General features: G+C 49.2%; 8 protein-coding genes across 8 annotated transcripts; 5 read left to right on the top strand and 3 right to left on the bottom strand.

Annotated features, from left to right (window-relative positions):
• Positions 1-287: 287 nt before the first annotated feature.
• On the bottom strand, positions 288-2,410 carry Asppvi_008521 (aminopeptidase P family protein; the record flags this gene model as incomplete). The annotated part of the gene is made up of 11 exons (XM_043304389.1): positions 288-317; positions 418-544; positions 597-715; positions 781-1,002; positions 1,057-1,090; positions 1,142-1,185; positions 1,235-1,627; positions 1,681-1,808; positions 1,862-1,894; positions 1,956-2,120; positions 2,191-2,410. The coding sequence occupies 11 exons, from the start codon at positions 2,408-2,410 to the stop codon at positions 288-290; spliced, it is 1,515 nt and encodes a 504-aa protein (XP_043160324.1).
• A 566-nt stretch (positions 2,411-2,976) lies between these two features.
• Asppvi_008520 (pyridoxamine 5'-phosphate oxidase family protein) lies at positions 2,977-3,833 on the top strand (the record flags this gene model as incomplete). The annotated part of the gene is made up of 2 exons (XM_043304388.1): positions 2,977-3,040; positions 3,097-3,833. 2 exons carry the CDS (start codon positions 2,977-2,979, stop codon positions 3,831-3,833), a joined length of 801 nt encoding a protein of 266 aa, XP_043160323.1.
• A 441-nt stretch (positions 3,834-4,274) lies between these two features.
• Positions 4,275-5,310, top strand: Asppvi_008519 (SIR2 family NAD-dependent protein deacylase; the record flags this gene model as incomplete). The annotated part of the gene is made up of 2 exons (XM_043304387.1): positions 4,275-4,605; positions 4,679-5,310. 2 exons carry the CDS (start codon positions 4,275-4,277, stop codon positions 5,308-5,310), a joined length of 963 nt encoding a protein of 320 aa, XP_043160322.1.
• An 806-nt stretch (positions 5,311-6,116) lies between these two features.
• Positions 6,117-9,625, top strand: Asppvi_008518 (putative SNF2 family helicase/ATPase; the record flags this gene model as incomplete). Its single annotated transcript, XM_043304386.1, has 2 exons — positions 6,117-9,155; positions 9,206-9,625. The coding sequence occupies 2 exons, from the start codon at positions 6,117-6,119 to the stop codon at positions 9,623-9,625; spliced, it is 3,459 nt and encodes a 1,152-aa protein (XP_043160321.1).
• Positions 9,626-13,594: 3,969 nt separating this feature from the next.
• Positions 13,595-15,722, top strand: Asppvi_008517 (serine/threonine-protein kinase; the record flags this gene model as incomplete). The annotated part of the gene is made up of 7 exons (XM_043304385.1): positions 13,595-13,637; positions 13,737-13,859; positions 13,928-14,039; positions 14,100-14,304; positions 14,375-14,530; positions 14,593-15,137; positions 15,197-15,722. 7 exons carry the CDS (start codon positions 13,595-13,597, stop codon positions 15,720-15,722), a joined length of 1,710 nt encoding a protein of 569 aa, XP_043160320.1.
• A 1,687-nt stretch (positions 15,723-17,409) lies between these two features.
• On the top strand, positions 17,410-20,039 carry exg2 (putative exo-beta-1,3-glucanase; the record flags this gene model as incomplete). Its single annotated transcript, XM_043304384.1, has 3 exons — positions 17,410-18,492; positions 18,547-19,559; positions 19,625-20,039. The coding sequence occupies 3 exons, from the start codon at positions 17,410-17,412 to the stop codon at positions 20,037-20,039; spliced, it is 2,511 nt and encodes an 836-aa protein (XP_043160319.1).
• A 382-nt stretch (positions 20,040-20,421) lies between these two features.
• Positions 20,422-24,570, bottom strand: Asppvi_008515 (hybrid sensor histidine kinase/response regulator; the record flags this gene model as incomplete). The annotated part of the gene is made up of 2 exons (XM_043304383.1): positions 20,422-20,739; positions 20,794-24,570. 2 exons carry the CDS (start codon positions 24,568-24,570, stop codon positions 20,422-20,424), a joined length of 4,095 nt encoding a protein of 1,364 aa, XP_043160318.1.
• Positions 24,571-26,201: 1,631 nt separating this feature from the next.
• On the bottom strand, positions 26,202-26,637 carry Asppvi_008514 (uncharacterized protein; the record flags this gene model as incomplete). Its single annotated transcript, XM_043304382.1, has 2 exons — positions 26,202-26,524; positions 26,592-26,637. The coding sequence occupies 2 exons, from the start codon at positions 26,635-26,637 to the stop codon at positions 26,202-26,204; spliced, it is 369 nt and encodes a 122-aa protein (XP_043160317.1).
• Between the last annotated feature and the right edge of the window lie 1,208 nt (positions 26,638-27,845).

Raw genomic sequence — 27,845 nt, 5'->3', positions numbered from 1 at the left:
ATTGACACAATCAGTTCGCTTCTTGTTATTTAACCAGGTTTTTTCCTCCGAAGTTGYGTTCCGTCCGAATTACCCCACGCGTCGACTCGATCGTACCAAATGGTACATTGAATTTTACCGATCAAGAACTGCCCTTGACGATTCATTGTTTGTTTGTTTTCACGGTTGACCCTACTACAGTATTTACATCAACACGTCTTTCGTTTGTGGATGCAGCATCTCGAGTAAATTAGTATTGTACAATCACGTATGAAAGGGTATCTATATACTACAGCAGATTATTTCACCTAATCCCGAAGCGCCTCGATATCATCAACCTATTCGAGATTCTATATTAGTCGTCGTCCTTGGAGAAAGGGTACAATCTGAAAGAATTGTCTTTTCAGTTTGCCTGAAGAGAATTGAATTAGGACTCACCTCTTTCACTGCTTCTGTGGTCAAGACAATCGGGTTATCATCCCCAACGCAAACGCTGTCTTCGATACGGATCCCGATGCCTCGAAATTTGTGTGGCCATCTATCGCTGTCCGGAACGTATATTCCACTGGGAGGGTGAATTAGATATATCTCAAAACTGAGACTGAAAGAATACTTACGGTTCGATGGTGATGCACTGGCCTGCTTTGAGATTCTGGCTTCGAGGATATCCGGAACAATCATGAACGTCTAACCCAATGTAGTGCCCCAGATGATGAGGGAAAAGGATGCCCATCGCCTGTTCGAGACAAACGCGGATCAGCTTGACGAATGTGGGCAATGCTTGACATCAAATCGACTTACGCTGCCTGTGACATCAAATCCCAGTTGCTGCAATTGATCCTTTAGACCATTTTCAGCGATACTGTGCAATTTGTCCAGTGAAAGTCCGGCACTCTCTCTGCAGAGCGAGACGCAACTGCGGTGCACATTCAACACTGCATTGTATAGGTCGCGCTGAGGGTCGGAGAACTTGCCATTAACCGGCCAAGTTCGAGTGATATCGGATATGTACGTGCCCCATTCCTATAATCTGTTAGTGTCACAGTCAATTTCCAGGATAGAGAAAAAATCACTGACCCCGCCCCCGTCGACAAGAACCATGTCACCATCCCTTTATCTCGTATTAGCCCAGGCCCTCAGGCATGGTTAAAATGGGGTTCACCTCAAGACATCGTCATTTCTCGTATAGTGGATACTCAGAGCGTTCTGAACCTGTTAGCCAGAATAGGGAGATAATAGGTGACGAGGTACTCACGGAGCCGCCTGCAACCACGGGGACAAAAGCACTGCCATCGCACCCGTTCACTTTGAAATTGTACTCCAGGAAGGAATTTAGGTCCTTCTCTTTTGTGAAAGTCTGCCTCATGGTCTCTGTAAAGGCTCGTCCCGACGCCTGTCCAACTCTGCGTAATTGGACGACCTCATCCTCACTTTTGAATACTCGCATCTCGTTTAAGATGTTACGCAAGGGCTTGACTTTGCGATAATCGACCATCTTCTTCAGCTTCTCGGATGCATTTGTGGGGCCGTATAAGAAACGATGCAAGGAGGATCTTCCGGGGTTAAAGGCAGGAATATCTGTGTAGATCTCTGTGGCCCCCGAAAGAATCGTTGGGAGAATATCCCCAATGCGATCAATATCACCCGTCTGCTCCAATAGTTAGCCAAGCGTTCCGTTACACTCCAAGCCAGTCTCCCAACCTCATCCGCGTTGAAGACGTCAATCACCGCCTGTGTGCCGGAACGCGCTCCATCCCAGAGCTCAGCCTTCGGATCCTTTTCACGCACATAGAGGTGGAATATGTGATTGTCCCCAGATCCATCATTCGCTAAGCATTGTAAGCACTATTTTAGTTGCCCTTAAACGGCAAATTGATCTCACCGATGATAGCTAGCGCATTGGGTTCATTGAAGCCTATTGATAAAGACATCAAGTGAGCTACTTGTTTTATTCTTGGTTTGCAATGAAAACAGACCGGTAAGGTAAAAGAAGTTGGAATCCTGGCGATAATTGTTGAATATGCCATTAGCGCGATAAGTAACTTCCGAGGCAGCTAACACTGCGATTGCGTTCTTGGGAAGCTTGTTCGCAAGTCGGGAGCGCCGTTGAGCGTATTCGAGCGCCGTGATACCGGGGGTCACTATTTTCAAGTCAACCCACACATTCTTTGTTTGTGACGAATCGCCTTCCAATCAGGAGCATATACACACGTTCTCCAGGATTCAATATATGGGGATGCGTCTCGTGAAGCGGTTGTCCGAATTTAAGCTCCGCGGCGGAGATGGAAGCGTAGGAACGGTGGAGGGACGGCTGCTTGCTCATGCGACAGCTTCGAAGCCCTGGCCGGATTGAGGTGCTAGCTGCGACAAATGGGATCTGGCGGTGGAGATATCGAGGCCATCTCTGGGCAAGGGTTTTGCATGTCGACATGCTTATCAAATCCCTCAGTAGGTGAGGCGCGAAATTGTTGGATTAATTTCGGTTTATCGCCAGCAAGCTCAAGGTTTATCGGAAGCTCTTGATGTATGCCTTAGTGCCTGAGGATTTAATATATTATCGGCGACAGCAACCAATAGCAGAGCAGACGTTTGTTATTAGGGTCCCGCAAGGACTTTCCTTTACGGGCGATGTCTTGCGATCCCGGCGCGCCTTTCTCGTGTTCATGACCATGTTCAAGTTCCCAGCATCATTGTCACGATTCGATTTGTAAGGATCCCTGGAATCTTAATATGGCCTTCACGGGCGCAGCAAGTAGCTCACTGCTCCATTGGTGTGCGGGCGCCGCATGATGGTAACCATCGTCCTCGGAATCTCCGATGAACTATTCCAATCTTTAGATACGAACTACAAAAAGCAAGGTCTGCCTTAGAGCAACATATCGCATGACTCACACTACTATTTGCAGCTCCTCTTAAATCAAGCCGCAAGCGCTGATACTGGACGGGACATCCGTTTCTGAGTTGCCTTTGGCATAGAACCTGCTTCGACAATCCACAATGGGAAGAACACTCACGTACCCGAAGCGAGATGCGAACACGGTGAACCGGTACAAACATCGAGGTATGAGTGAATGAGATGACGTTTTGATGAGTATACTGAGCTTAGAAATACACCAGCAACGTATGATCTCAATGCTATCCATTCTATCATCAATTCAAGTCAAGTGCTCCATGTGTCGTTCAGTCCAGGGCCTCCGGATCCTTTTCCCGCCATATTGCCCATGATCGGTCAGATGGGTTCATTTGACTATCCATCGGCTGGACTTGATGAGCCGCTAGACTGCTATCTACATGGATATGTCAGTTCACGAATCATGAATCTAGCGAGAAAATCGGAAGGAGACGGATTGCCTGTCTGCATCGCTGCGAGTAGGGTAGACGGACTAATCCTGTCTCTTACACCCAATTCCCATAGCTACAACTACCGCTCCGCTATCCTTCACGGCTATGCTAAACCGGTCACGGACGAGGCAGAAAAACTGTGGGCGATGAAGCTCATTACGAATTCAGTGTTGGCGGATCGCTGGGACCATACCCGAGTACCACCAGACAATGCCGAGATGTCTTCCACCGTCATTCTGAAAGTCAAGGTTGTCGACGGCAGTGGCAAGATTCGAGATGGCGGTGTCTCTGATGAGAGAAAGGACAAGAGCAACGACGATGTGACAAACAGGGTCTGGACGGGCGTTGTGCCTGTCTATGAGGCATTTGGAGACCCTGTTCCGAGCCCAGAGAACAAGGTCGCTGAAGTACCAGAGTACATCACCTCATTCATTGCCGATATGAACGAGCGCAATCGGGATTATGCTGTGACAGCAGTCAATGTTGGGCTTCCGGCGGAGGAACAACATTGAATCTTGTCAAATCACTCATCATCTCTCAGATAGCGAGCGTACGACTCTCGAATAAACTGTTTGGGGCATATACCTTAGTTGACTTAAAAAAATTTACTGTTCTGATTGTATGTTCTTGAGTATCTACCTGCAAGTTGAGTCCAAGAATTGGTAAGCCGTCTCACATGTATTTGCCAGTTGACGGCGGATTCCGCCCACTTGGTTTACCCCTCTTGGACCAATGATAGCTAGTTTCTTAGCTGCCCCACGTCATCCATGATTGCTGCTCCGCAGTAGGATAAGCAGAGTAAAAGCGACGGTTCAATCGTCAATCATTATAGATATGAGTCCCGCGCTGTGAATATAATTCAAACTGGCTTTGCTAAAGAGTCCCTTTTTCCACTGCTGTTTTTGCGTCTTTATATATGAACTATACAGCTTAGGAGCGGTGATCTGAACATTATGGCCTCCTCGGCAATACCAGCAGCTGATCTCCGATCGTTTACTGAGTACTTGAAAGGGTGTAAACGTATACTGGCACTCTTAGGGGCTGGTATATCTGCATCTTCTGGACTCCCCACATTTCGCGGGGCCGGTGGTCTTTGGCGAGCTTATGAGGCGACCGATTTGGCGACCCCTGAGGCCTTCGAGGCCAACCCGGACCTAGTATGGCAGTTTTACAGCTACCGAAGACACATGGCACTCAAAGCGAAGCCTAATCGCGCGCACTACGCGCTTGCAGAGCTTGCAAGGAGGAATAAGGATTTCATTACTCTCACACAGAATGTTGATGGTACTGTCTGGACTGCATAATTTGGAGCTGGTGTAGCCTAGTTGAACAAGGCTGACGATTGGGCTCGTTGTAGGTCTTTCACAACGCGCAGACCATCCCTCGGAACAGCTCCACCTCCTCCACGGGTCTCTTTTCACGGTCAAATGTACCTCGTTCTACTGCAACTATATGCGCGAGAATGACTTTACCGATCCGATAGTCCCCGCGCTTGCCATACCGAAAGGCGTCCCGGACTTGAGTCCATCTGCTGAAGATAAGACCGGCGAGGAGGCCTCAAAGGCGCTATCCAACGCATTAAAGATGGAAGAGGAAACGGAACTGGACATATCAGACGAGAACATCCCGCTCCCTACTTTGAGTCGGGATGTCCTGCCACATTGTCCAGAATGTAAAGAAGGGCTTTTGCGGCCCGGGGTGGTCTGGTTTGGAGAAAGTTTGCCCTTGCACACACTCGAAGTGGTGGACAATTGGATAAATTCTGGTCCCGGCGTGGATCTGATCTTGGTGATTGGAACAAGTTCAAGAGTCTACCCAGCTGCAGGCTATGTTGATAAGGCGCGTGCGAGAGGGGCCCGAGTTGCAGTGGTCAATATGGATCGCAATGATGTTGGATATTCTGGCTTGAAAAAGGGTGATTGGTTCTTCCAAGGAGACGCGGGTGTTATAGTCCCGGAGATATTGAAGGGTGTTATTGGAGATATTTAGGGATGCTGATCTTCACGTGTTGTTTTCTTGACGTTTAGCGAAGAGTGTACAGAGGCTAGGACACATATTTTCACCTTCGATTTCAGATCGGAAAGAAATTTCGCAGAAAGTTTCCATGCTTATAACTAGGAAAGAGTGATATTAAAGAAAATGGTGGGCTAAAAGAAAAGCCCATAATCGTCGCTTTGAAGCCATCATCGGTCGAGAGGTATCCAGCCACTATCTGTTCGTTATCGCGTTGTTTCGACTTTATCGATAAGAATAACCTCAGGCGCTAAGGCATCTAGATACACACGGTTGCTGGGGCAAAATCCCAAACAAAACGCTATCGATAATAATGTGGCATGTCGGCACTAACGACACGGATTTTTACCACAAACAGCTCCACCAGAAGATCTAGCTTATCAAACAAGCACAGGGAGTGCTGATTTCTGCTTAAGTCTGATTACTCGAGGGCAGTACCAAGATTTGGCTCTTCTACGTGGCTATTATAACTTGTCGAATACAACTAGCAACGGCATCGAACATGAGCACCTAGCCTGCTAATACTCTTTAAGTTGCCGGGTTTCTCAAAGCAACATTGAAGAATCCATTGTGCAGACAGATGACAGACTACTGACTCCGCTTGGATCTGCAATATCATACCTTGCCTTCACCTGCCTTTCAGCCCCTCTTCAGCACACCACCTGCCAAGCGCCACCGCGAAAATCAATCATCCGAAACAGACCCAACAAGAGATAACCGGATGACACTTGCTTCTTACATCTGACGGACTTCGGAGAAACGTTCACAAATACCACGACTCAATGGCTAAAGAAAGCGACGCGCCGCCGTCGTACCCGATGACCCCTCGGCGGCCAAACGAGCACACCCAGCGTCCTCTCTCACAGCAACCTGAATTTGGTAAACCCTCTCCTCTCGGTCCATATCAACGTCCAAACCCATCCAACCAGCAACAGCCGAACCATCCTTTCAATATCCCAAAGCCGAATCGGGCTCGACCTGAACATCACAGGCCTGCACCGCAGTCAAGACCACACAATGCTCCTCACCCTGGGGTAAACCATCAGGGTTATAGACCACCTGGCGGCTCGAGTGGACCTGTAGCATCCACACCGAAGCGTAGCGAGCCGTTTGATCCTTTCAAGCCTGTTCGACCTTCGGCCTATAACAACTACCGAAACTCGCGTCCGGTCAACAACGATGTTGTGGAGATTCGTCGTCCGGAGAATGTCACCTTCACAACCCCTCGAGCTCCCAAGACTTTCTATGCATCTTCAGCCATCAAAATGGACAAAGCATCTAAAAATATCAGCAACTTCGTTGATCTTACCCGAGAGGGAGGGTTCACACCCAGCACTAGACCTCGCAATACGGGTTTCGGGTCAATGGACGTCAACAGCTATGTGGACCCCGTCAAAGCCAACGAAAACATCAAAGCTCTACTTGAAGGAGCGTTTACGGATGAAGATGACAAGCAACGATCAAAGGCAAAGAATCGGAAAAAGAGCAAGGACCGGAAGAAGAGGAAGAAGAAGAGCAAGGAACAAAAGAAGGAGGGCACTTCTGAAATCGACGACTTAGCCGCTCAACTGGAAGGAGTTACCGTCAACGAGTCATGCGCTGCTCTTGAAAAGAGTGAAATGGATGAGCTGAAGGCAAAAGACAACATTGATAAAGCAAACAAAGGGGAAACCCTGAATGATGAGAAGTTATCTGAAGATGAAGCCGAAGACGATGAGCAAAGGTGCGAAGAAGACGATGAGGAAGAAGAAGAGGAGGAGGAGGAAGAGGCGGAAGAAGAGGAAGAAGATGATGGGACAGTCGAAGGCTTGAAGGTTAAGTTACTCCCTCACCAAAGGGAAGGAGTGAATTGGATGTGTGACAAAGAGAGAGGCTCAAGCAACGCCAAAGGAGTGCTTCCCAAAGGTGGTATACTCGCAGATGATATGGGCCTGGGGAAGACTGTTCAGACCATCGCCCTGTTACTCACCAACCAGAAATCTTCCGATAAGTTCAGGGCCGGCGCCTCCAAAGCGGATGACGACAGCAGTGACGATCAAGACAATGAGAGGCCGCGCAAGGTACCTCCTGGGCTCAGCAAGTCGACTCTAGTTGTTGCCCCGTTGGCATTGATTAAACAGTGGGAGTCAGAGATAGCAACCAAGGTCGAGGACTCTCATAAGCTACGAGTTTGTGTCTATCACGGGAATAGTCGCGCGAAAGCAACGGGCAACCTGGATACCTACGATGTTGTGATTACGACATATGGCACCTTAACTTCCGAGTATGGAGCTGTCGACAAGAACAAGGAGAAATCGGGACTTTTCTCTGTTTATTGGTACCGGATAGTCCTAGACGAAGCGCATACCATCAAGAATCGAAATGCCAAGGCAACGCAGTCGGCCTGCGCGCTTAATGCAGAATATAGATGGTGTTTGTCGGGAACGCCAATGCAGAACAACTTGGACGAGCTTCAGAGTTTGATCAAATTTCTGCGGATCAAACCCTACAACGATCTTGCGGCTTGGAAGGATCAGATCACAAGGCCGTTGGCTAACGGACGTGGAGCCCTTGCGATTGAGCGCTTACAAGTCTATCTGAAGGCGTTCATGAAGCGGCGCACTAAGGATGTTTTGAAGCTAAATTCCAACCTCAAGCCCAGCGGATCAGGTGCAAACGGGGAGCAGAAGAAGTCGACCGGCTTCCAGATCACCAAACGGGAAGTCATCAAGGTAGCTGCAGAGTTCATGCCCGGTGAGATGAACTTTTATAAACGTCTCGAGCAGCGAACGGAAAACAGCCTCGAGAAGATGATGGGCGGCTCCAAAGTCGACTACGCCGGTGCTTTGGTCTTACTGCTACGTCTACGGCAATCATGCAACCATCCAGATCTGGTCAAGAGCGATCTTGCAAAGGACAAAGATATTCTTTTGCAGAATGGGACCTCCAGCAGCCAATCTAGCTCTGGGAAGCAGGACGATCTCGATAGTATGGCTGATCTCTTTGGAGCTCTGAGTGTCGTTTCGAAGAAATGCGATGTTTGCCAGACAGAGCTGAGCAAGGAAGAAGTAACGAGCGGTTCCAGCAGGTGTGGCGAGTGCGAGGCTGATCTAAAGACTACACTTGGTGATATGGATTCAGGCAAGAAAAAGACCTCTCACAAGCCGAGAATAGAGGTGGATCTTACCGACTCGCCATCGAATAAATTCTCTGAAACGCAGAAGTCTCGAGCTCGGAGAAACAGGAAGATTGTTATTGACAGTGACGATGAGGACGAGGACGATGGGGAGTGGATAGTCCCGAAGGGCCAACGCGATTTGCCTAATCTTGGAAAAGCTGGTGGAACTGATGACGAAGATGCTGAAGGAGGAGGCGAATGGCTAAGTTCTGAGGACTCTGAGACTGATGAGGACGGTGGTCCTGAATCCCCAACACGGAAGCTTGCCATTGTTTCCAATTCGAGAAGAAGTCAGGGTTCGGAGTCGGACACCGATGAGGATATTTATCGGAATCCTGGTGACGATGAGACTCAAGTCCTGCCTTCCACCAAGATCCGGCATTTGATGAAGATCCTTAGACGGGAAGCTGGCGACTACAAGTTCATTGTCTTCTCGGTCTTCACTTCGATGCTTGACAAGATCGAACCGTTCTTGAAGCGTGCTGGCATTGGCTTTGCAAGATACGACGGGAGCATGCGAAACGACCTTCGAGAGGCCAGCCTAGATAGACTAAGGCACAACAGTGCAACTCGGGTGCTACTCTGCAGTTTACGCGCCGGCGCCCTGGGACTCAACCTTACGGCTGCAAGCAGAGTCGTGATTTTGGAACCATTTTGGAATCCTGTAAGTGACTATGGCGAACTGGTGATTACGATTGACTAATGAAGTTCTAGTTCGTTGAGGAACAGGCTATTGATCGAGTCCATCGACTTAACCAGACGGTTGATGTCAAGATTTACAAGATGATTATCAAAGACACTGTCGAGGAGCGGATCCTGGAATTGCAAGACCGCAAGCGCGAGTTAGCCAATCTCACTATTGAAGGCAAGAGCGCAGCTGGCAAGCTTACGATGAACGACATGATGGCTCTCTTTGGTCGCGATGCCGAAGCACGCTTCTCTGGCGACCGGGGAAACATTGACGTTATCAAATCCGGGGCCACATTGACAGAAGCCAGCGCCTCTAGTTCCAAATATAACGGAAACGGAGGAAGTAGTCGGCCGTGGGGCCAGTCCAGTTCGCAAGACCGGAATCGCCAAGCGGAGAAGCGGCCTCCTAGGGCTGAGGATTCGGTGTATGGACGACGCTGGTGAGCGGCAGCGTTACGTGCGCAGGCACAATACGAAAGCGTTGTGGATTAGCATTTGGGTATTTCAAGTTTGGATAATTGGGGTCATTCTATGGAGAGGCAAGGCTATGCGGGAATGGGATTCTAGATGGCGTTCTTGATAAAGGGCATTATTTGGCATTATTTCGGGTATTATATTGTTCGTTTGACGGGTGCACATATCATTCATGAGTGAATACTTGATCTTTAATGACTGGTTTGAATAGTATCAGAAGACAAGCAGTCGAGGAGGTAGTAATAGACGTCCAAGACGATCCCTAGGCTTATAAGTTATGACCTGTGTCAATCAAATTTTCCTGACAGGTCGACACCAGACACGGCGCACATCTATCACATTCGCCGCCCGTCACAGGCAACAATCTACTGTGGTAGACTATCTATCCACGGCACTAAGTGGCCGGGGCTGTCAGATCACATGTAGACATAATGGGATGTGCAGATCGGAGAGGCAAAATCTTGGATACGGTAGGGGGCTACGAGTAGGGTAATTGCTCCGTCCTAAGGGACGGGAATAATGAGGATGAAGGTAAGGCACCTAAGGACTAAGGTAGATAGTTTGCTCGGAAATATGAAATGGTGGACCCCGATAAGGTTTTCCGGTTCGGATATGCTTTTATAGAGGTGATAGATGGAGAGGAGAGATCACTGATCCGTCATTCGGGTGGCTTCTTGGGAATGCGGTTGATGGATGCAAGGGGCGTCCATGAGGATGATGTATCTTCTCTGGGAAGGGGTTTTTGAAGTTGACATTACTTCTAATTCCATGAGTAGGCGCACACCGTTAGAATAAATACCTAGGTAAAAAGTTTCTCCTATATCAGCCACAGGATGATGAACTCCACAAAGGAATCAAGCCACCCAATGGTAAGAACATGTGGAAAATAGGAAGTTAGGAACAACTACCACTATGTAAGCCAGCCATGTCCTTTATCGGGAGAGCACCCCTATCTGGAGTAGCCTGAAGTATAATATATTTGAGTGCTGAAGTCTGCATTCATGGTATTTGGTCGTCCAAAAATAATCAGTCTCAAAGGCTGTCGCCAGCTCATTATCAGACATGTCGCGGTCTACTCCCGACTCCCGAGATATCTAGAGGTCCATAAGTACGTGGTAAGTGCGTATTAGCAATTAGCACTGTCCTCTGTGGATCTTGTCGCTGGTCCCTCAAGAACGATCGGCACTGGTTCGACGGTTGACGACAAATCCTTGGAAAGCAATGGTTCCCGGCTCCACTTGAATCTCTACTAAATTGACTTGGTCCGATTAAGAGTGTCATCTAAGTGGAGGAGACTACTGCTGACGAATGACGATCCTTTGACGGCTTCATCGCTGATTCCTGCTGTGGTTGGGAGGTCTTGCCTGGATTATTTGATGTGACATGTGAGGAGGACTACCGGGAGGCGGCAGCGTTGTCTCCATAGTAATGTCCCTATTATCGTGTGGAAGTATGCATATGGATGAGGACACTGTTATGACATGATGTCTGAGACTGAACAGTCCATGAGTAACTTGGGTGCGGAGACCCTGTAGTATGGTCTGGCTGAACAATGTCAGCGATCTGAAGAGGCAACAGCTGCCGCATGATTCATCCATCTGAATCCTGAAACATGAGACAGCCATCTCTCTTCCTATGGGAGCAGGGATCTGTTATTTCCTTTGCTGTTTGATATGCAGCTAGAGTAGTCTGGCTTGATGATCTGCAAGCTCCTTTGACTAGTAGTGCTGTTGTGATACGAAGGGCCGCCCTAGACTGACCCCTTCAAACAGCCAGTGATAAGAAATATTCCGCTTGTTCAATCGTGCTTTAAATAGCATGACAGCTGGAAGACCGATTTTCGGACATGGCTGTTTACAACAATTTTAAGAGAAGCCTTCTGATGATAATGCGATGGACAGCAGTCTCTGGTTTGTTCGTTATCGGTAGGGGTTGCCTTTGGGTGGTCATGCTGGTCGGCCCAAAAACGTGGCGGCCACGAGATTCTGCTTACTGCTTACATGGACACCACCTCAGGAACAAAGAATGGAAGAATTCGGGAAAGTGACAGGTCAGGCCAAAATCCTTGGAAAGATATTCCAGAAGGAGCAAGTTTATACTGTCGTCGAATGATGAGTTGACAGGTCAGCGGTGGCTTGTCGGCTCAGTCGTGCTTTGGGATCAGTCTTATGTATGAGACTGTTTCCTGTACATGGCTGCACATGAAATACGCAAGTACTCCATAATCGGTTGGTTGATAAATGACGTCCTCCAACCAGCTGCTTTTGTAGGACAGCATCTCATCTGTCTAAGGGTCACCGAAGTGGCTTCCTTCGGCGTCAACTCTCCCCTGAGAGTATCTGGAATTCCCAGTTAAGCATAGTAGCAATATGATCATGAGTTCATCGCAAGCATTCAGGAGTTCCCCACGATAGTTTTACCTCTGGTATGAATAGCTAAGGGTATTATTATTCGGCAAAGTCCCCCATCGTTCCATATTCAGGGACCCGCCCTAAGACGACTATCGGTTGATTCTCCAATGTCCAAGGCTCCAAGACATGCTTAGTTTTGCCATTCCACTGCGGTCTCTTCCAGTCAGTACTTAGTAGTATTTCTATTCGGTTCCCCCATTCTGATTTGTTTTCCTCTTTCACCCGTGAGTCTGTGTCTAGATTCAGCATTTTGTACTCCGTAAACCACGTCTCTTCCCATTCGCTCGTGGGCCCAAGCGGCATCTCTTCTGTCTCCTGGACGAGAACGCCACTTTGGGTACCTTCATTCTTCGCATCGCTTTGACCAAATAAATAATATTAATACAGCGTAGATAGCTCCAACTATTCCGTAGCAGCTTCAGAAACCCCCTATCCCTTCTTTGGTGGTTCCTATTCGGTGGACTGCTCTAGTTCTCCACGTCGGTCAAAACCTGCACTTTCCCCATCTGGGTTCTTTGAGACAGCAGAGCTAGATTCAAGCCTCAAAGATAGCTTAACTCCAGTTAGATAGCTGGCTTGTCCGCTCGTATTGCTGGTGTCCCTCTTATTTTATGCTTGCCAGCAGGGCAAATTACCTTTCGCCTATCATCAAACTGTTCTAGAGGGTCCAACAAAGAGAGTTTCGCGCGCTTCTCTCCCTATGGACCACCAAGCACCTACTGAAGTACCAATTTTTCAACAACTTCAGCAAAACTCACTGAAGTAATCGCGTCTCTTGATCATAATTCTTCAGAGATTTGCTCTCGATTAGGTGAGTGATGAGTACAATCTTTCTGTATGCTGGTGGACTGGAAACTTTGTTGTTCCCTCCTCTGCTAGTGACCCGGGCCGTCTTTCTGACTACTCCGTATTAGGGGCTAAGGCACTACGGAGTACTAACAGTACCACTCCTACTACGGGATACGCTCAGCCCAGTCCGGAAATCATCCAAGACTCAAACGCCCTTCATCCCTTCTCGCTGTTCTGGTTCTCAAGCCAGACTGGCTCACTTTTTCCATCAGATACAAGCTCTCCAGATTGTCTGCGACTCGTTTTGTCACTTCATCCTTTGAACGCATTGCATTCCCTTCATTGAGAGGGTAAGTTTCAACTCCTGCGAAGATCTTGCGCAGCCTATCGGGGAAAAGAACCCCTCCGCCCACGTTATTCTCCTTCTGTACCACTGCCGTCGCCTTTTCAGATACTGCAATTCTTTGCTACGGTGCTGATAGTTTTGTCTCTTCTTCTAGAAATCTAGGAGCATTAATGTGCCCGGATTGCGACCGCTTGAAGTCCCCTATACCTTGAGTTTCTGGCAATTGCCCGTCTACTTCTCCTTTTCATACGCCCATCGTTTTGTCCGCCTGCGTCTGCGAATCGTCACATATCGTCCGGGTCCGATCCCTGCAGCACAACGATTGGGATGCGTCCGCGGTGATTTAAGCCAAACGGAACGCAATACTTGAGTTTTCTCGGATAGAGTTTCTCGATGGGTAATTCGCAAGGGAAACCGGTGTCCTCCACCGATGAAGGTGCGTAGCGGGTTCTTTATCTTAGTGTGCTGGACGCACCTGTCGTTTGCAATTGTATGGAGCGCATTCACTGACTCTTCTCTACTTATCCTGTGATAGTGAACTTAAACCAATTTCGCCTCCTTCGAGTGGTAGGCAAAGGTGCTTTTGGAAAGGTCCGCATCGTGGAGAAGAAGGACACCGGCCTGACATTTGCTCTGAAGTACATTCGGAAAGAAGAAGGTGCGAGATTTGCTGTCGTCTGATTCTTGCCGGTGCAGCATACTAACAATTTGCTTCGTGTTCTTTAGTTGTGCGATCGGAGAGCGTAAGGAACATCATTCGAGAACGACGAATGCTCGAACACTTAAACCATCCTTTTCTTTGCAACTTGAGATACAGTTTCCAAGACATCGAGTACATGTGCGTTCTACAGCAACCTTCCTGCATGGCCCTGACAGTGGTTGCTAATGTCTCATGAAGATATATCGTGGTTGATTTGATGAACGGCGGTGATTTGCGATTCCATATCTCAAGAAAGTGCTTTACAGAAGAGGCAGTACGCTTCTGGATGGCAGAACTCGGTTGTGCTTTGAGATACATCCACTCGCAAGGTATCATTCATCGAGATGTGAAGCCGGACAATGTGTTGCTAGATTCGGAAGGGCATGTACATTTGGCGGATTTCGTATGTGGCGCCCTCTTGAGCATTGTAATCCCAGTTACTTTTCCCCGCTGACCTTTCTTCCTCATTGCAGAATGTGGCATCCGATTTTCGACCGGGCAAGCCCCTCACAAGCAAGTCAGGAACCTTGGCGTATCTGGCTCCGGAGGTGTACGAAGGCGGGGGTTATTACTGTGAAGTGGATTGGTGGTCGCTCGGTGTTACATTTTACGAATGCATTTATAACAAGGTATGCACTTCTTGCTTTCGCTGCAATTCTGGTCTCTGGCACTACTCTAACTTGTAATATAGCGACCTTTTGAAGGTCGCAGCCAGGACGTCCTTAGCGAGAACATCAAAAAGGCTCAACCAAAATACTACGTCACCAACCCGGCTGTTTCAGTTCCCTGCCTGCGAGCAATGTCTGCGCTCTTGGAGAAGGACCGAAGCAAACGAATAGGAGCCACTGGGTTTGACACTTTCACTTCACATATGTTCTTCGCAGAGATCGACTTTGTTGCTCTGGAACGCAAGGAAGTTCCGCCTGTTTTCCGACCTTCCAGCGACAAGACCAACTTTGACGCAACGTATGATTTGGAAGAGCTTCTCCTCGAGGAGGCGCCTCTGGAGGCTAGGGCGCGGAGACAAAAGCCAAGGGCCGAACTGAGAGAGGATGCAACGGCGAAGGAAATCAGAGAGGATGAGCTTCACCGTCTGATCGAGACGATGTTTGAACCTTTCGACTACACCACAGTTACATATCAAGGGTATGTTCAGGAGTTGCAGGAGCAGGATCTATCTGGGTTCCGTGCTAACGGAGTTTTCAGCAATGCTGCTGAGGCAATCGCGGCGTCAAAGTAAGTACCACCACATTGACTTCATTCACCCACCTCTGATACTCACATTTTGCCCACAGAAATCCTGAGGATTGTCTCCCACTCACCACGACTCCAGCCCACGCTCGTCATTATTCACAGCCTGACACGTCGAGGAACTCGCCGACCTCACGCACTGAAGGTTCCGCCGGTCACTTGACCCAACCTGACAATACCAGTCATAATGAGGCGCATGACTCGCAAGACCATACGCCAAACGTGCAGCCTTCGTATCCAGCTCCTCCCCCGCCTCCCCCACCCGCTCCCTCGTTCTCTCGGCCGCTTCCGCCCCCTGGCCCCAATCGCCCACGGGGAGCCACCCGCAAGACAAGTAAGGGCGGAGGTGTTCAGATGGTCTTGGAAGAGGCGGGTAGTTGGAGTGAGCTCGCCGATCACAGCTCTACTCTTCCGGCCGAGGGCTACGATAACGCGTCAGTCAAGGGAAAGTCCTCCAATAGTGGTATGCTCGCATTCTTGAGCCGCAAGAAGGGGCGTGACAGAAGCCCGAAACCTCAGGAACCAGGCGTCTTGGGTAAGGAAGGAGCGAGACAAATTATCAGTTCATAACAGTTTCACAAAGGGCCCTAGATAGGGTCCAGGCTTAGGACAGGAAGCCGTGGATAATCCCTCCTGTTGGAAAATCATGCTCCCAGTGGTGGCGGATCGAACGTCAAAATCTTCAGCCACTGAACAAGTGCAAAAAAGGAAAAAAGAAAAAGAAAAAGACTATTGACACATTGCACCAATGGGCTGGTCCTTTATGCATTCTGCCTCTTGTGGCCTTCGCAGGCGCACATGGAAATCCACGAGAGCTGCGGTGCAACCTGCGAGTCGATCTGAGGATGTGACAAAGTGAACTACGGCAGTGCATTATCCTGCCCCGGTTATCTGTACACACGTTCGAGGTCTACCATTCTCTGTTGATTTTCCTTGGTCTACGCGACACGTCAGTTATGAAGGCCGCCCAATGAGTGGCCACTCTGCCCAAAGCTGATGCAGTCTCCGATCGCGTGACGGGCACATCTGATGCGCAATATTTCATTACAGGCAGCTTTGCGCTGCGGAAAATTCCTTCTTATAATTTCGTCTCCTTTTTTGATTCCCCTGAAGTCAGCGAAGGCATAATATCATCGCATTCTTTCATGTCGTTCTAATCCTTAAGTTGGGTGAAACCCGGAGTTGTACAAACAGAGGTGGCAGATATGACATGTCTTTCATATTCCCTGGATCTTCATTTGGTATTCCAATATTCATTGTCCATGTACAATCGACTGGAATCTTTCCTATTCTTCTTCTCCATGAGCTCCAACTTTGGTCATTTGTTTCATCCCGATATACGGCGTTCACATACCTCTTTTGACAATTGTCGGGACTGGCCACGCGAGGCATTCTATTCAGTATCAGATTGATGAAGCTAGATAGATACTTATACCACTGCATCTTCTCTCTTGATTTGTTTGTCTTTACCACTATTTTTGAATGAATTTCCGATCGGATTCCCCACAAAGGATCAGTATCATATATCTAGTCCGACATCCGTGTCCTCCATATCCGGTGACCACGTGTGGCGTCTCGTGCTTACCATCTATCTCTAACCTAAAACGACCAATGCAGCTCTCTATGATCAAGTCTCTCGTTGCTTTCTTCATATAAGACACAATTATTGTTGCATTAAAGGCTATGATGTTGAGAGTAAATACTCTTCTCGTTCCTGTCTTGGTTGTTACCGCCCCGGTTGCTCCGCAACTGGCCTGCCTGTCAGAAACACAGCCATCCCACCTCCACCAGGCTCAGCAGCCAGGGGCAAAGCCCCATGGACGACCTTAGCTTACCTTCTTTTGGATATTGAGAATTGAGAATTGGGACCTTGAATTTTGATACAAGAATTATATGTGTGTGTGGTATTAAGGATCTCAAATAATTGCCGCATCGCACCTTGGGCTAGATCGCGGGCCGTGGTTGGCAACGCGTATGCTTTTCTTGTCTTTGTTTTGATACTACTAGGGCAGTCCTTGCTATTCGGTCAGGTCGATTGTGCTCATGCCACACTCTTATGATGAACGACTTCTGCATGCTGCTGCATGAGATTAATTTTTAATTACAGCTACGAACCATATCTGCGCCGATACACGCCCCTCAAGGGTACCAGCGACTCCGACAGCGGTCATAAACGAACCAAAGCCGCTGCAGTTCCCACATACCGATCGTTGACATTCACCCCGCACAACATTCCAATCTACGGAATAAAACTTGCATGCCAAGTCACTCCCGAAGTCGGGACCGCCACGGCGGTCGCGACAGCGACCGGGAAGCACGGTATGACTACGACTATGCCCGACGGCGCTACGCAACTGACGACAACGACGACGATTACGATGATGACGAATTAGAGCACGACTTTCACGAACGCCGATACAGACGGGACGGATACCGTCCCCCGCGTGAGTCGCAGAGGCGCGGGCACTACGAGCGCGATGCGGAGGGGGCCGTCGATGAGGAATTGCTGTGTGATGAGCGCAGCCCGCGACCACGAGCGAGTAGAACTTACGGTGATGACTATGATGCGCGACGAGGGGAACGATCGCGGGCGAGGGAGGCTCCGAGAAGAAGCGAGCGGCATGAGCGGCATCGCGAAAGGGCTCGGGAGACTCAGAGCAGGCGTAGGGCGTATGAAGATGATGGGCGACATCGGACGAGAGACAGCCGCCGGGAGAGAGGTCGTGAGCCGGATGCTGAAGCGCGGAGATCCAGACGAAGGGAAGCGGGGGGTGAGGCAGCGGCGAGGAAGCATCAGAGCAGTGATTCGACCAATAGTGCGTCGCATTTGCTGAGCGCGGATGCGTTGGCTAGGCTCGGGGCTCAATATGAGAAGGAGGAGCGCCGGGAGCGCGAGAACACGAAGGACGCCGCCAAAGCGGAGAGGAAACGTCAGAAGAGAGCAGTTGTGGGAGAAGGAAAGCGCGCTTTGCGTGATCCGCCTGGCGAGTCACACAGAGATCGGTCGAAGGCGAGGGTCGCATCTGGGGCGTACCTTGAAGAAGGGCGGAGCCCCGAGATGCAAGTGCGCCATCGTGGAGGTGGTGGCCCGACGATGGAAGCTAGATGGCGGAAAGAAGGTAGCTGGGGAGGTAGTATTGACGATGCAGGCGACGGAAGGCCATTCTGGAAGCGGAAGAGATGGATTGGCTTAGGCGCTGTGATCCTGATACTGGTCATTGTGATTCCCGTTGCCGTCGTCGTGTCCAAGAAACATGACAAGAAGTCTGACGCGGCCAATCCACAAGGAAACTCGCCTGGTAACTCGAATCTGGCCGGATTGAGCCATGACAGCATTCCAGTACGTTCGATCGAGCAAATTTACTTATTGAGACCTCCACTGACGTTATATTAGGCTTACGCCCAGGGAACATATCTGGACCCTTGGACATGGTACGACACGACTGACTTCAACGTCACATTCACAAATGAGACGGTTGGTGGTCTTTCTATCATGGGCTTGAACTCGACCTGGGACGACTCAGCTAGACCGAACGACAATGTTCCTCCTTTGAACAAACCATTCCCGTATGGATCACAGCCAATCCGCGGCGTTAACCTGGGAGGCTGGTTGTCAATCGAACCGTTCATCGTTCCTTCATTGTTCGACTCTTACTCCTCGATCTCAGGGATCATTGATGAATGGACACTGTCCAAGAGACTCGGCAGCTCCGCAGCCTCGACTCTTGAGAAGCACTACGCTACATTCATTACCGAGCAGGATTTTGCGGACATCCGAGATGCAGGTCTCGACCACGTCCGCATCCAGTATTCCTACTGGGCGGTAGCAACGTATGACGACGACCCTTATGTCGCAAAGATCTCGTGGAGATATCTCCTCCGAGCAATCGAGTACTGCAGGAAATACGGGCTCCGAGTCAAGCTCGACCCGCACGGGATTCCAGGAAGTCAGAACGGATGGAATCACAGCGGTCGCCAGGGTGCCATTGGCTGGCTCAATGGGACAAATGGCGAGCTTAACCGCAACCGGTCTCTTACTTTCCACGACAGCGTGTCCAAATTCTTCGCACAGGACCGATACAAGAATGTCGTCACGATCTACGGGCTCGTGAACGAGCCAATGATGCTCTCGCTCCCAATCGAGGATGTCCTCGACTGGACGACCGAGGCCACGAAGCTCGTGCAGAAGAACGGCATCACGGCGTACGTTGCTTTGCACGATGGCTTTCTGAATCTGAGTAAATGGAAGAGCATGCTCAAAACCCGTCCCGACAAGATGTTACTGGATACGCACCAATACACCATTTTCAATACGGGGCAGATAGGCCTCAACCATACGGCGAAAGTCAACCTAATCTGCAACGACTGGTACAACATGATCAAAGAGATCAACTCCACAAGCACAGGGTCTGTCTTTCTTCAACGTCCCCCCCTCATCTTCTTATCTCACCATATTGACCCTTTTTCTATAGCTGGGGCCCAACCATCTGCGGAGAATGGTCCCAAGCCGACACCGACTGCGCCAAATACCTCAACAACGTCGGCCGCGGCACTCGCTGGGAAGGAACCTTCTCCCTCACGGACTCAACCCAATACTGTCCAACCGCCGACAGCGGGCCCCGTTGCAGCTGCGCCAACGCCAACGCAGACGTCACGGGGTACTCCGCCGACTACAAGAAGTTCCTGCAGACATACGCAGAGGCGCAGATGTCCGCATTCGGGACCGGACAGGGCTGGTTCTACTGGACCTGGCGAACCGAGTCTGCGGCGCAGTGGAGCTACAGGACCGCCTKGAAGAATGGCTTCATGCCGGCCAAGGCATATGCCCCATCGTTCAAGTGCGGGGATGCAGTGCCGGATTTTGGGAGCTTGCCCGAGTACTACTGATCAGATTGTGAATTGAAAAGTCGGTTTTGTGGTCTTGGTTTGTGTTGTCTCTCCCTTGGATAGAAGCATCAGCATCTTTTCGGCGTTGTATATCTTCTTCATATATCATGCACATATACATACATGCATAGATGGCGTATGTCGTATATAGTTGAAGTTGTTGTTGTGTTGCTGGTCTACGACTCTCCTTACTGGACAATCCTGTTCTGAATGGTTAACCGATTTGATAGGATCTGTTATTTATCTTGATAGTGACCATCATCTGAGTTCCGCACTCTATAATCTATGTTACCTCTATATTTTGAGGGGTATAAAGCGCCCGCCTCTGCCGTTGAACCATGTTCTCATGCGGACATAAATCTCAATTCCACACAAGCATTTTTTAGCTCTCACCACCCTTGTCGAACCAGCCTCCCTTCTCCCACATGCCAGGCTTGTAGAGACTGTCCTCACGGGCCGCTTCCATGCACACTCCATCCAGAAGATGGACGACACGTTTGAAATCAACCGGTTTCATGATCCACCCGTCGAATCCCGCGTCGATATACGTCTGGCGGTCCTTCTCCACCAGAGATGCCGAGACAGCGAATATCGGAATCCGCCGAGGCTGGTACGTTGCTGAAACAGAAGTCGAAGCTGCTGCCATCTCTTCATATTCTCGTATCATCTTGGTCGATCCCATGCCATCGACGATTGGCATCTGCTGGAGAGGTCAGCTCATGATTGTTACATACACGAAAGTTCTCTGACTGACCTGTATATCCATCAGGACAGCGTCAAATGAGTGCGCATTGCCATGGAATGCAGAAGCACATTCTTTCCCATTCTCAGTCATATGGACGGTATGCCCCGACTTTTCCAGTCTCTTGCGTAAGATTGCGCTGTTTGTCGGATCGTCCTCGGCTACCAAGATGTGGAGATTCTTTTTGTAAGGGCTGTTACTGCCAGTAGCCGCAGTCTCGTTGCGTGAAATATCAGACTGAGTTTGGGCTTTGGTTTGACTCTGCTCTGCCGTCCTTTCTGAGGATTCGACCGCTGTTTCCTCGATTGGCTTGGTCGGTTCATCGGCTAAAGCTCTTGTAGATTGCCACGCGGACCCTAGATGCGGTTGATGTGCTTGCCTTTCCTCCTCGGTAGACACAGGCTTTGTCCTTATGTCAGGATGTAGAGTGTCAGGGCTCTCCCATTTCCCGTCACTCGATTCTTTCTGCTTCGAGGCAGGGTCATGCTGAGCAGAACCCGCTGTTACTGTATCCCCTGGTGTATGGCTTTCATGTTTTGTGGAATCTGTACATTCTGAGGATGCAGTATTCTTCCCTGCCCGAGCTCGGTCATCTTCGCCGCAGACTGTCTCATCTTCCTTGGAAGGCTCGTTTTGGCCGTCTTCAGTTTCACTTTGCCTCCCTTTTCCTTTGTCAACCGGCGACGCTCTGTCCGAATCAGGTTCCTCTTCGTTGGACTCGTCGATAGGTAAAGGGAACTGCATTTTGATCCTGAAGCAACTCCCCTGGCCTTCCTCTGACTTGACGCTGAGTTGACCGTTCATATTGCGAACTATGCGAGCAACTAGGGCTAAACCCAGCCCGAGTATGTTCCTCGAGCCGCTACTGTCGCTCCTTATGGCATTGTCGCAGCGCTGGGGACTTCGACTTCGTATATAATCTTTGTTCGAAACTTGCTCCAATTCGCAGAAAAGTGCTTCAATGTCGTTCTGAGACATGCCAGTTCCAGTGTCGTGGATAGCTACTTCAATTCCAAGTTTCCCAGTCTCGGTATAATCAGGCAACAAGCATGATTCGACAGTCACGGTTCCCAACGAAGATGTATGTTGAACAGCATTGCTGATGAGGTTCGTGATGACTTGTCGTACTCGCCGTTGGTCGCCCAGCACAGGAGGAATATCAGAATACTGTACAACGTGAAGCTCAACACCTTTCTGCCTCGCTTCTTCACAGAAAATACGCGAGGCTTCATGGACGGTCTCCACAAGATCAAAATTCTCGTCTTTGATCAAGCTGATTCCATTCTCTGCGTTTGTGAGGTCCAAGAGATCGTTGATTATGTAAATGAGGGATTTTGAAGCGGAATGCGATCTGGAAAGACTCTCCCGAGTCTCTTGATTTAGATCTCCATCCAATGCAATCTCAAGATAGTTGATGATCGCGTTCAGCGGTGTTCGAAACTCGTGAGCGCAGTTTGCCAGAAGTAGTCGCATAAGCTGGGTACTTTGCATCGTTGTTTCCTTTTGCTGCCACACCTCTTTCAACATCGCCTTGTATATCAGGGACAGAAAGGAGCCCTTCTGTAAGTCTCCTGCATCCCATACATCAGCCCCACGATCAACCACCTTCCCCTCTGAACCAAGATCTGTTGGCTGTCCTTGGTCCAGGCATCGAGCATTGTCATCAGTCCCAACACCTAAAGTGTCTCCGCATTGCGAAGCCTTGAAGAAAACTATAAACTCTCGACCGTCCGTTGACAAGGGCACATACAGCAGATTGGATAGATACTTGAAACCAGGGGTATAGTTGAGGTCTGGGAAATCTCGACTCATGTCCGTTGAACACAAGACAGTAGCGAGCYCCTTCAGTTTCAAGTATTCCACCAAAGCGAGCACTTCTTGCGCGTCGTGGGGCTTTCCAAGGATTTTAGTTTCACCTAACATCGAGGATGCGGCATAATCCGCCTCGAACAAGGTCAATAAGTCTTTGACCTGTAAGCTATCACCTTTCCCGTCTCCGTCATGTGAAGAACTGAAAGGACCCTGCATCTGGGGAGTCATCGTGTTTGAAAGACGCTCAATATTGCTTGAAAGTGTGTCGCTAACTAGCCAAAAGAACTTTTGTACTGGAGGGGGTAACCGCATCTCTTCCTCGTACGACTGGCACATTATAAGCCCCCATGCACGTCCGAAGGCATTTATATTGATAGACATGCAAGTAAAGACGGGCATTCCGGTGACATGATCCAGAAGGTACGGTAATCTCGCCAACAGGTAAGAGTGGTCTAGATCAAACTCGCTCGGCAAATTCTCAGAATCACGGTAAACCAGCTCAGTGTGTGACTGTCTATGACTGTACTCGAGAAAAACTTTGTTGCCCAAATGAAATCTTCCCAAGTCTCTCGGAGAAAGCGGTTTGGGGAAATGCAGGTCTTCTGGGAAACTGGCAATAACGCGTGAGTCAACGGCATCGTTCATAGGAATCGCAATACCGTCACGATCGAAATAAAAGACTGTCACTCGGCTGAAACCAGTCAATTCCCTAATGATGCCGATAAAGTAGTTGAAAAGCATGCTCAGGGAGGAGGTGCTCGCGGCCAGCTGGATAACAAGTGACAAGGCGCTCAACATATCCGCAGACTGGAAATTCCCTCTGATTCCTCTCAGCATGTTTTGCATCTCAGGGGGCATATTCGGAGTGCTATTCTTCTCATCCGATCTCTCGTATGCGCTTGTGTTGTCATAGACTGCGTAGACCGATTTTGAAGGCCCTGATTTCCTCCAATAATCAAGAACGGCTCTCATCAACTCGAATTCACATACGATATGGCCAGAGTTTGCCTTTGTAGCATGCATCGTACACCAAAGCCGCCTCGGTGTCCCGTAACGTTGGCGGACATCGACTTCGTGGATATCTGGGCCATGCTCCTCGACATTATACCACTTGTCTCGAACAAGGTTAAACCGGCCAAAAAAGTCATTTCTCTGATCATCCTGCACAATATCGCAAAAGCTCGGTAGCCTGAAAAGCTGTTCGGGTCTGTAGCCTAGAACTTCTTCGGTGCTCTTGCTCGCAACCTGGACGATGAGACTTCCTTTGAATTCTTGTAGCACTACGAGTGCACCAAGACCATGAATGTGCTTGAAGTTGGAGTCATCTTCCATTTCTTGTGTCCAGGTTGCTGCCCCAGCTTGGTCGATCCAGGACCCTGCTCCTGCGAAGTACGAATCCTGGGCTGCAGCAGAGGATGGCTCCGCGAGTCCAGAGCCCCCCTGGAAAGACAGGTTCGCATCCTCGAACGATATGTCGGTAGCTCTTCTGGCCAAGTCAATTTTCAAGTGGGGTCGCTTCCTGCTTCCGGTAGTCACGTTCAAAGAACTGCCAGAGGCTTCTACTGTGCTCTGAATCGAGGGTGTGTCCTTGCGGTCTTCTGGCGATGGCGTAGCAGGTTGGCCTGCTGACTGCTTGCTAAAAGTAATAGTCGAACGGGGATTTTCAGCCCAAGGGGAGGTTTGCTCCTCAGCATTCTCCACTGCCGGTGTTGGCGGAGCGGATGAATCGACCGACACGACTGAGCTGATGGGAAAGATTCGCTCTGTTGATTCTGGACTAAGGTTTGGCAGTTTCAGAACAAATATTCCGGGTGTTGATGGAGATGGTTCATCGTCGTTTGCAAAATTGAGAACTCGCAGCGTTTCAGGATTGGGACTGTGCTCGTCTGCGGTATTTCTGGGATTCGCGGTTTCCAAGATCTCAATATTCTGTTGCTTCTCATCTTGTCGTTCTGCAGAAGCAGAGGTTGGTTTCATTTCAATGTTCAAGATGGTATTCTGATGCTGTCAGAAGGACGCCAGTACTGGGTTCGACATGTGGGAGAGGGTAGGCCTGCAAAGACTGTCCCATCAGAATCGATGATAACAAGAAGGATCGGAAGACATATGGAAATTCTCACTTACAGGTACAGTTGGCAGCTTTGAGAAAATCAGAATCAAATGGCGAAGCCGGTGATTCTACTCATGCAATCAGCTAGCTTTCCAAATAGAGAAGCAATCACCGCAGTATCAGAAGAAGCACAGAGGAGATGCTGGGGAAAGCTACACGGCCAAGTAGATGGAGTTGTAGAGTTCACCAAAAGGACAACAAGTCGACTGTCTGTTGCCCCTGGAATCGCAAACCAATCGCTTCGCAGTTCCACTCTGAGTGCCTGGTAAGTTGAGGACAACCAGAGGAGCGGCCTTGGAAGGTCCATCTTCCATCGGTTTCTCCCCCGGTTTGCCAGGACCAGCACCAACAAATCAACAAACAAACCACGGCCACGGCGAACCAGCTTTTCACTCACGGCGATATTCATCAGTTAGGTCTGGGCTCTCGAACTTGTCGCGCTTTTTTTCGGAGTGATACCACACACAAAGGCTAGGAATACATCACTCTATATCTACCATCTCTGCTCCACGTCCTAAGCTCTCTCATGCGGAGAAGAAAAATGCTTATGGCAGCCGTTCGAGATACATCAAATCTGGTAGGACTGAAAATGCTCTCATGAAGGAAACCATGGGACGAGAATTCCAAACGCTGGATAGAGCCACACTACTGAGCACAGATGGCTCGGTTACAATGTAGCAAGCGGCCGTTCTGGACCCTTGAATCATATGCCCAACACTGGTCTGTCTGCAACTCTCATTTTGCGTAACAGAGGCCAGATTCAGATCCATGTAGTCCTAGCCAAGATGGAATCTACGTCGGCCCCATCGATATACTCATCAAGCAATCGATAGATTTGAGTACTTTGCATAAGATACAAGCACTAGCAACACGTATCTCGGGGCTCATTTCCGTGACCGACCTTCGCCTTCGGACAGCCACATGTTTTGAAGTTATGGCTTGTTATTTGTGGATAAGCTTCCCGCTGCAATTGTCTAGAACGTTCAGAAGGGAAGAACCAATCCATTATATCACTTAAACCAGAAGCTTAGCATCTGCCCACGAGTGGAGACGTGTTCTGTTGACTTCTCTCTGCCACTGGCAACCTGGCGGGCCCATGGGCCGTATTCAACAGTGCCCACAGAATTCATACCTCGCCTGAAGTTCCCTGGACGGACATCTGACGCTACAATCGAGATTAAGGCACTATAAATCACTAACTTTGACGATTCAGGGACATTAGAGAAAATCCAGTCTATTTGAATTTCATTTCATTCGAGGGAATGGTTGCAGATAAACTATCCTTGAAGCTCTGAGCTCAGCGTTAACATGACATCGAATACATAAACAAGGGGAATCGTTATAATTGGAACCAAGGTGCACATCCCTTTCGCCTCCAACTCCACAGAACAAGCACAAATGAAACGTGAAAGAACGTAGAAACTCAGATCAAGAACCAAGGACAGAAAGGCCCTGCGCGTTTTTGCATCAGGCGGTACTTTTCCCGCATTTTGATCTACTAGCGATCAAATGCGAAGCGTGATCCCCAACCTCTGGTCTTCTTCTCATTGCCTTGAACTCGTTCGCCAGCAGTGATCTGGACGGAGCAGTTGCTCGAGTTGGAAGTCTTGAATCCTTTCTCCAGGTCATTGAGTCTCTGGTTCTTTGTCTCCTTCTGGTCTTCTTTCGTCTGGGTTCTCCTGAGCTGCTCAGGGACCTTCGGGAATCTGGKAGTCAAGGGCGTCTTGATTGCTTGGACGACTTGTCGCGCAGAACGACGAATAGTCTCTCGCATCGCCCACTGGCGCTTTTTGGCAACAAAAAAAAGAGCGGTTGAGGTTACTGCACGATGAGAATACATTAGTACATGTAGAGGAGAGAGCGAATCGGGATAGAGAAGGGAACAAACATCCAATGACCACAACCACACCAACAATTGTACAGAGAACGATCATTCCTTTTGATGAGACGCCCACTGAATCTGACGATGGACCTGATGCTCCGGCTTCATTTTGAACTGCTGTGTAGTCCTGCGCTGCCGATCGTGCCAGAAGAAGGCTGAAGATAGCGCAATGGCAGAGAATCATAGTTCTATACATCGCAAGAGGATGCTCCTTGGCTAATTCAGTCTCCTAACACTGTATCCTATGTGCGATTCAGAAATCTGTTAGACGATTATAGAATTTCACCACGGAAAGAGATAATCGCAAATAAACATGCGCTGGAGGAAAGACGACCCCGGGGTCTATAGCACTGTTATACACCCTCAAGCATGGCACAGCCCTCAAGGGGCTTGAGAATTTGTGAAGAAACTGATGCGTAGAAGCTGCATACTGCCTGGTGATAGGCTCGAAGAAGATATCTCGGCCAATGTACACACCAGATTCTGCAGCTTCAGGGAACGTGCGCTATTTTCAGAGTTCAGGGACAAGACCCCGTCGACGAATCAGTCGAGCGGGACGCTCATCACTGTGTGATATTGGCGCTGATTCTCTGTGATTGACGCTCACGGTGCGACGGCTCGGTTTGCCATTTTAATCCAGCAACCAATGGTAGCTAAGCGCTGGCCGCCGGGATCTGAAGAATCCATAGAGGTCATCTTTATGTCCTAGGTGGAGTCTTGTGTGCCGTGCAAGATCAACAAATACCGAAGCCTTTCTGCCTAAGGAATTTCTTGTCGCGGAAAAGAAAGAGGATGTTTGCTTCTGTGAGAACTGCGCTACTGTGGGAATATACACACCGCAACCCCTCGCTATGTATACGTTCATGCCTCATTTCAGGTTGTAATGGACATATATGCTGCTTAATGGTAGTTTCAATCAAAGCTTGTTAGAATTTACTTATTGACCCAAATATGCTCGAACATAATTCGACCAATTTTTGTGGCCGGCTACGATAACTCTGAAGCATGTTACGCCGTTCTTCGTAGCCGCTTTCATTCTTCCTTTGCATATTTTTTCCATGATGTTGGTGCCCGAATACTGAGTCTGGGTACCCTCGTGTAGCTATTGTGATCTCTTTATGCCGTATACATGAGTGACGATACATTCTAAGGTGCCGTCTTGCCCCTACTTAAAATCGAGGAACTCCTTCGTACAAAATATGATTAGAAGGGACGCAAACCATAGTATGAGACTACTGTTAATCTTGTACATTCTGTAAG

The sequence above is a fragment of the Aspergillus pseudoviridinutans genome (assembly GCF_018340605.1).
Source record: "Aspergillus pseudoviridinutans IFM 55266 DNA, scaffold_6, whole genome shotgun sequence".
NCBI lineage: Eukaryota > Fungi > Ascomycota > Eurotiomycetes > Eurotiales > Aspergillaceae > Aspergillus > Aspergillus pseudoviridinutans.
The sequence above is the reverse complement of the archived record's forward strand: the minus strand, read 5'-3'. Positions and strand labels throughout refer to the sequence as shown.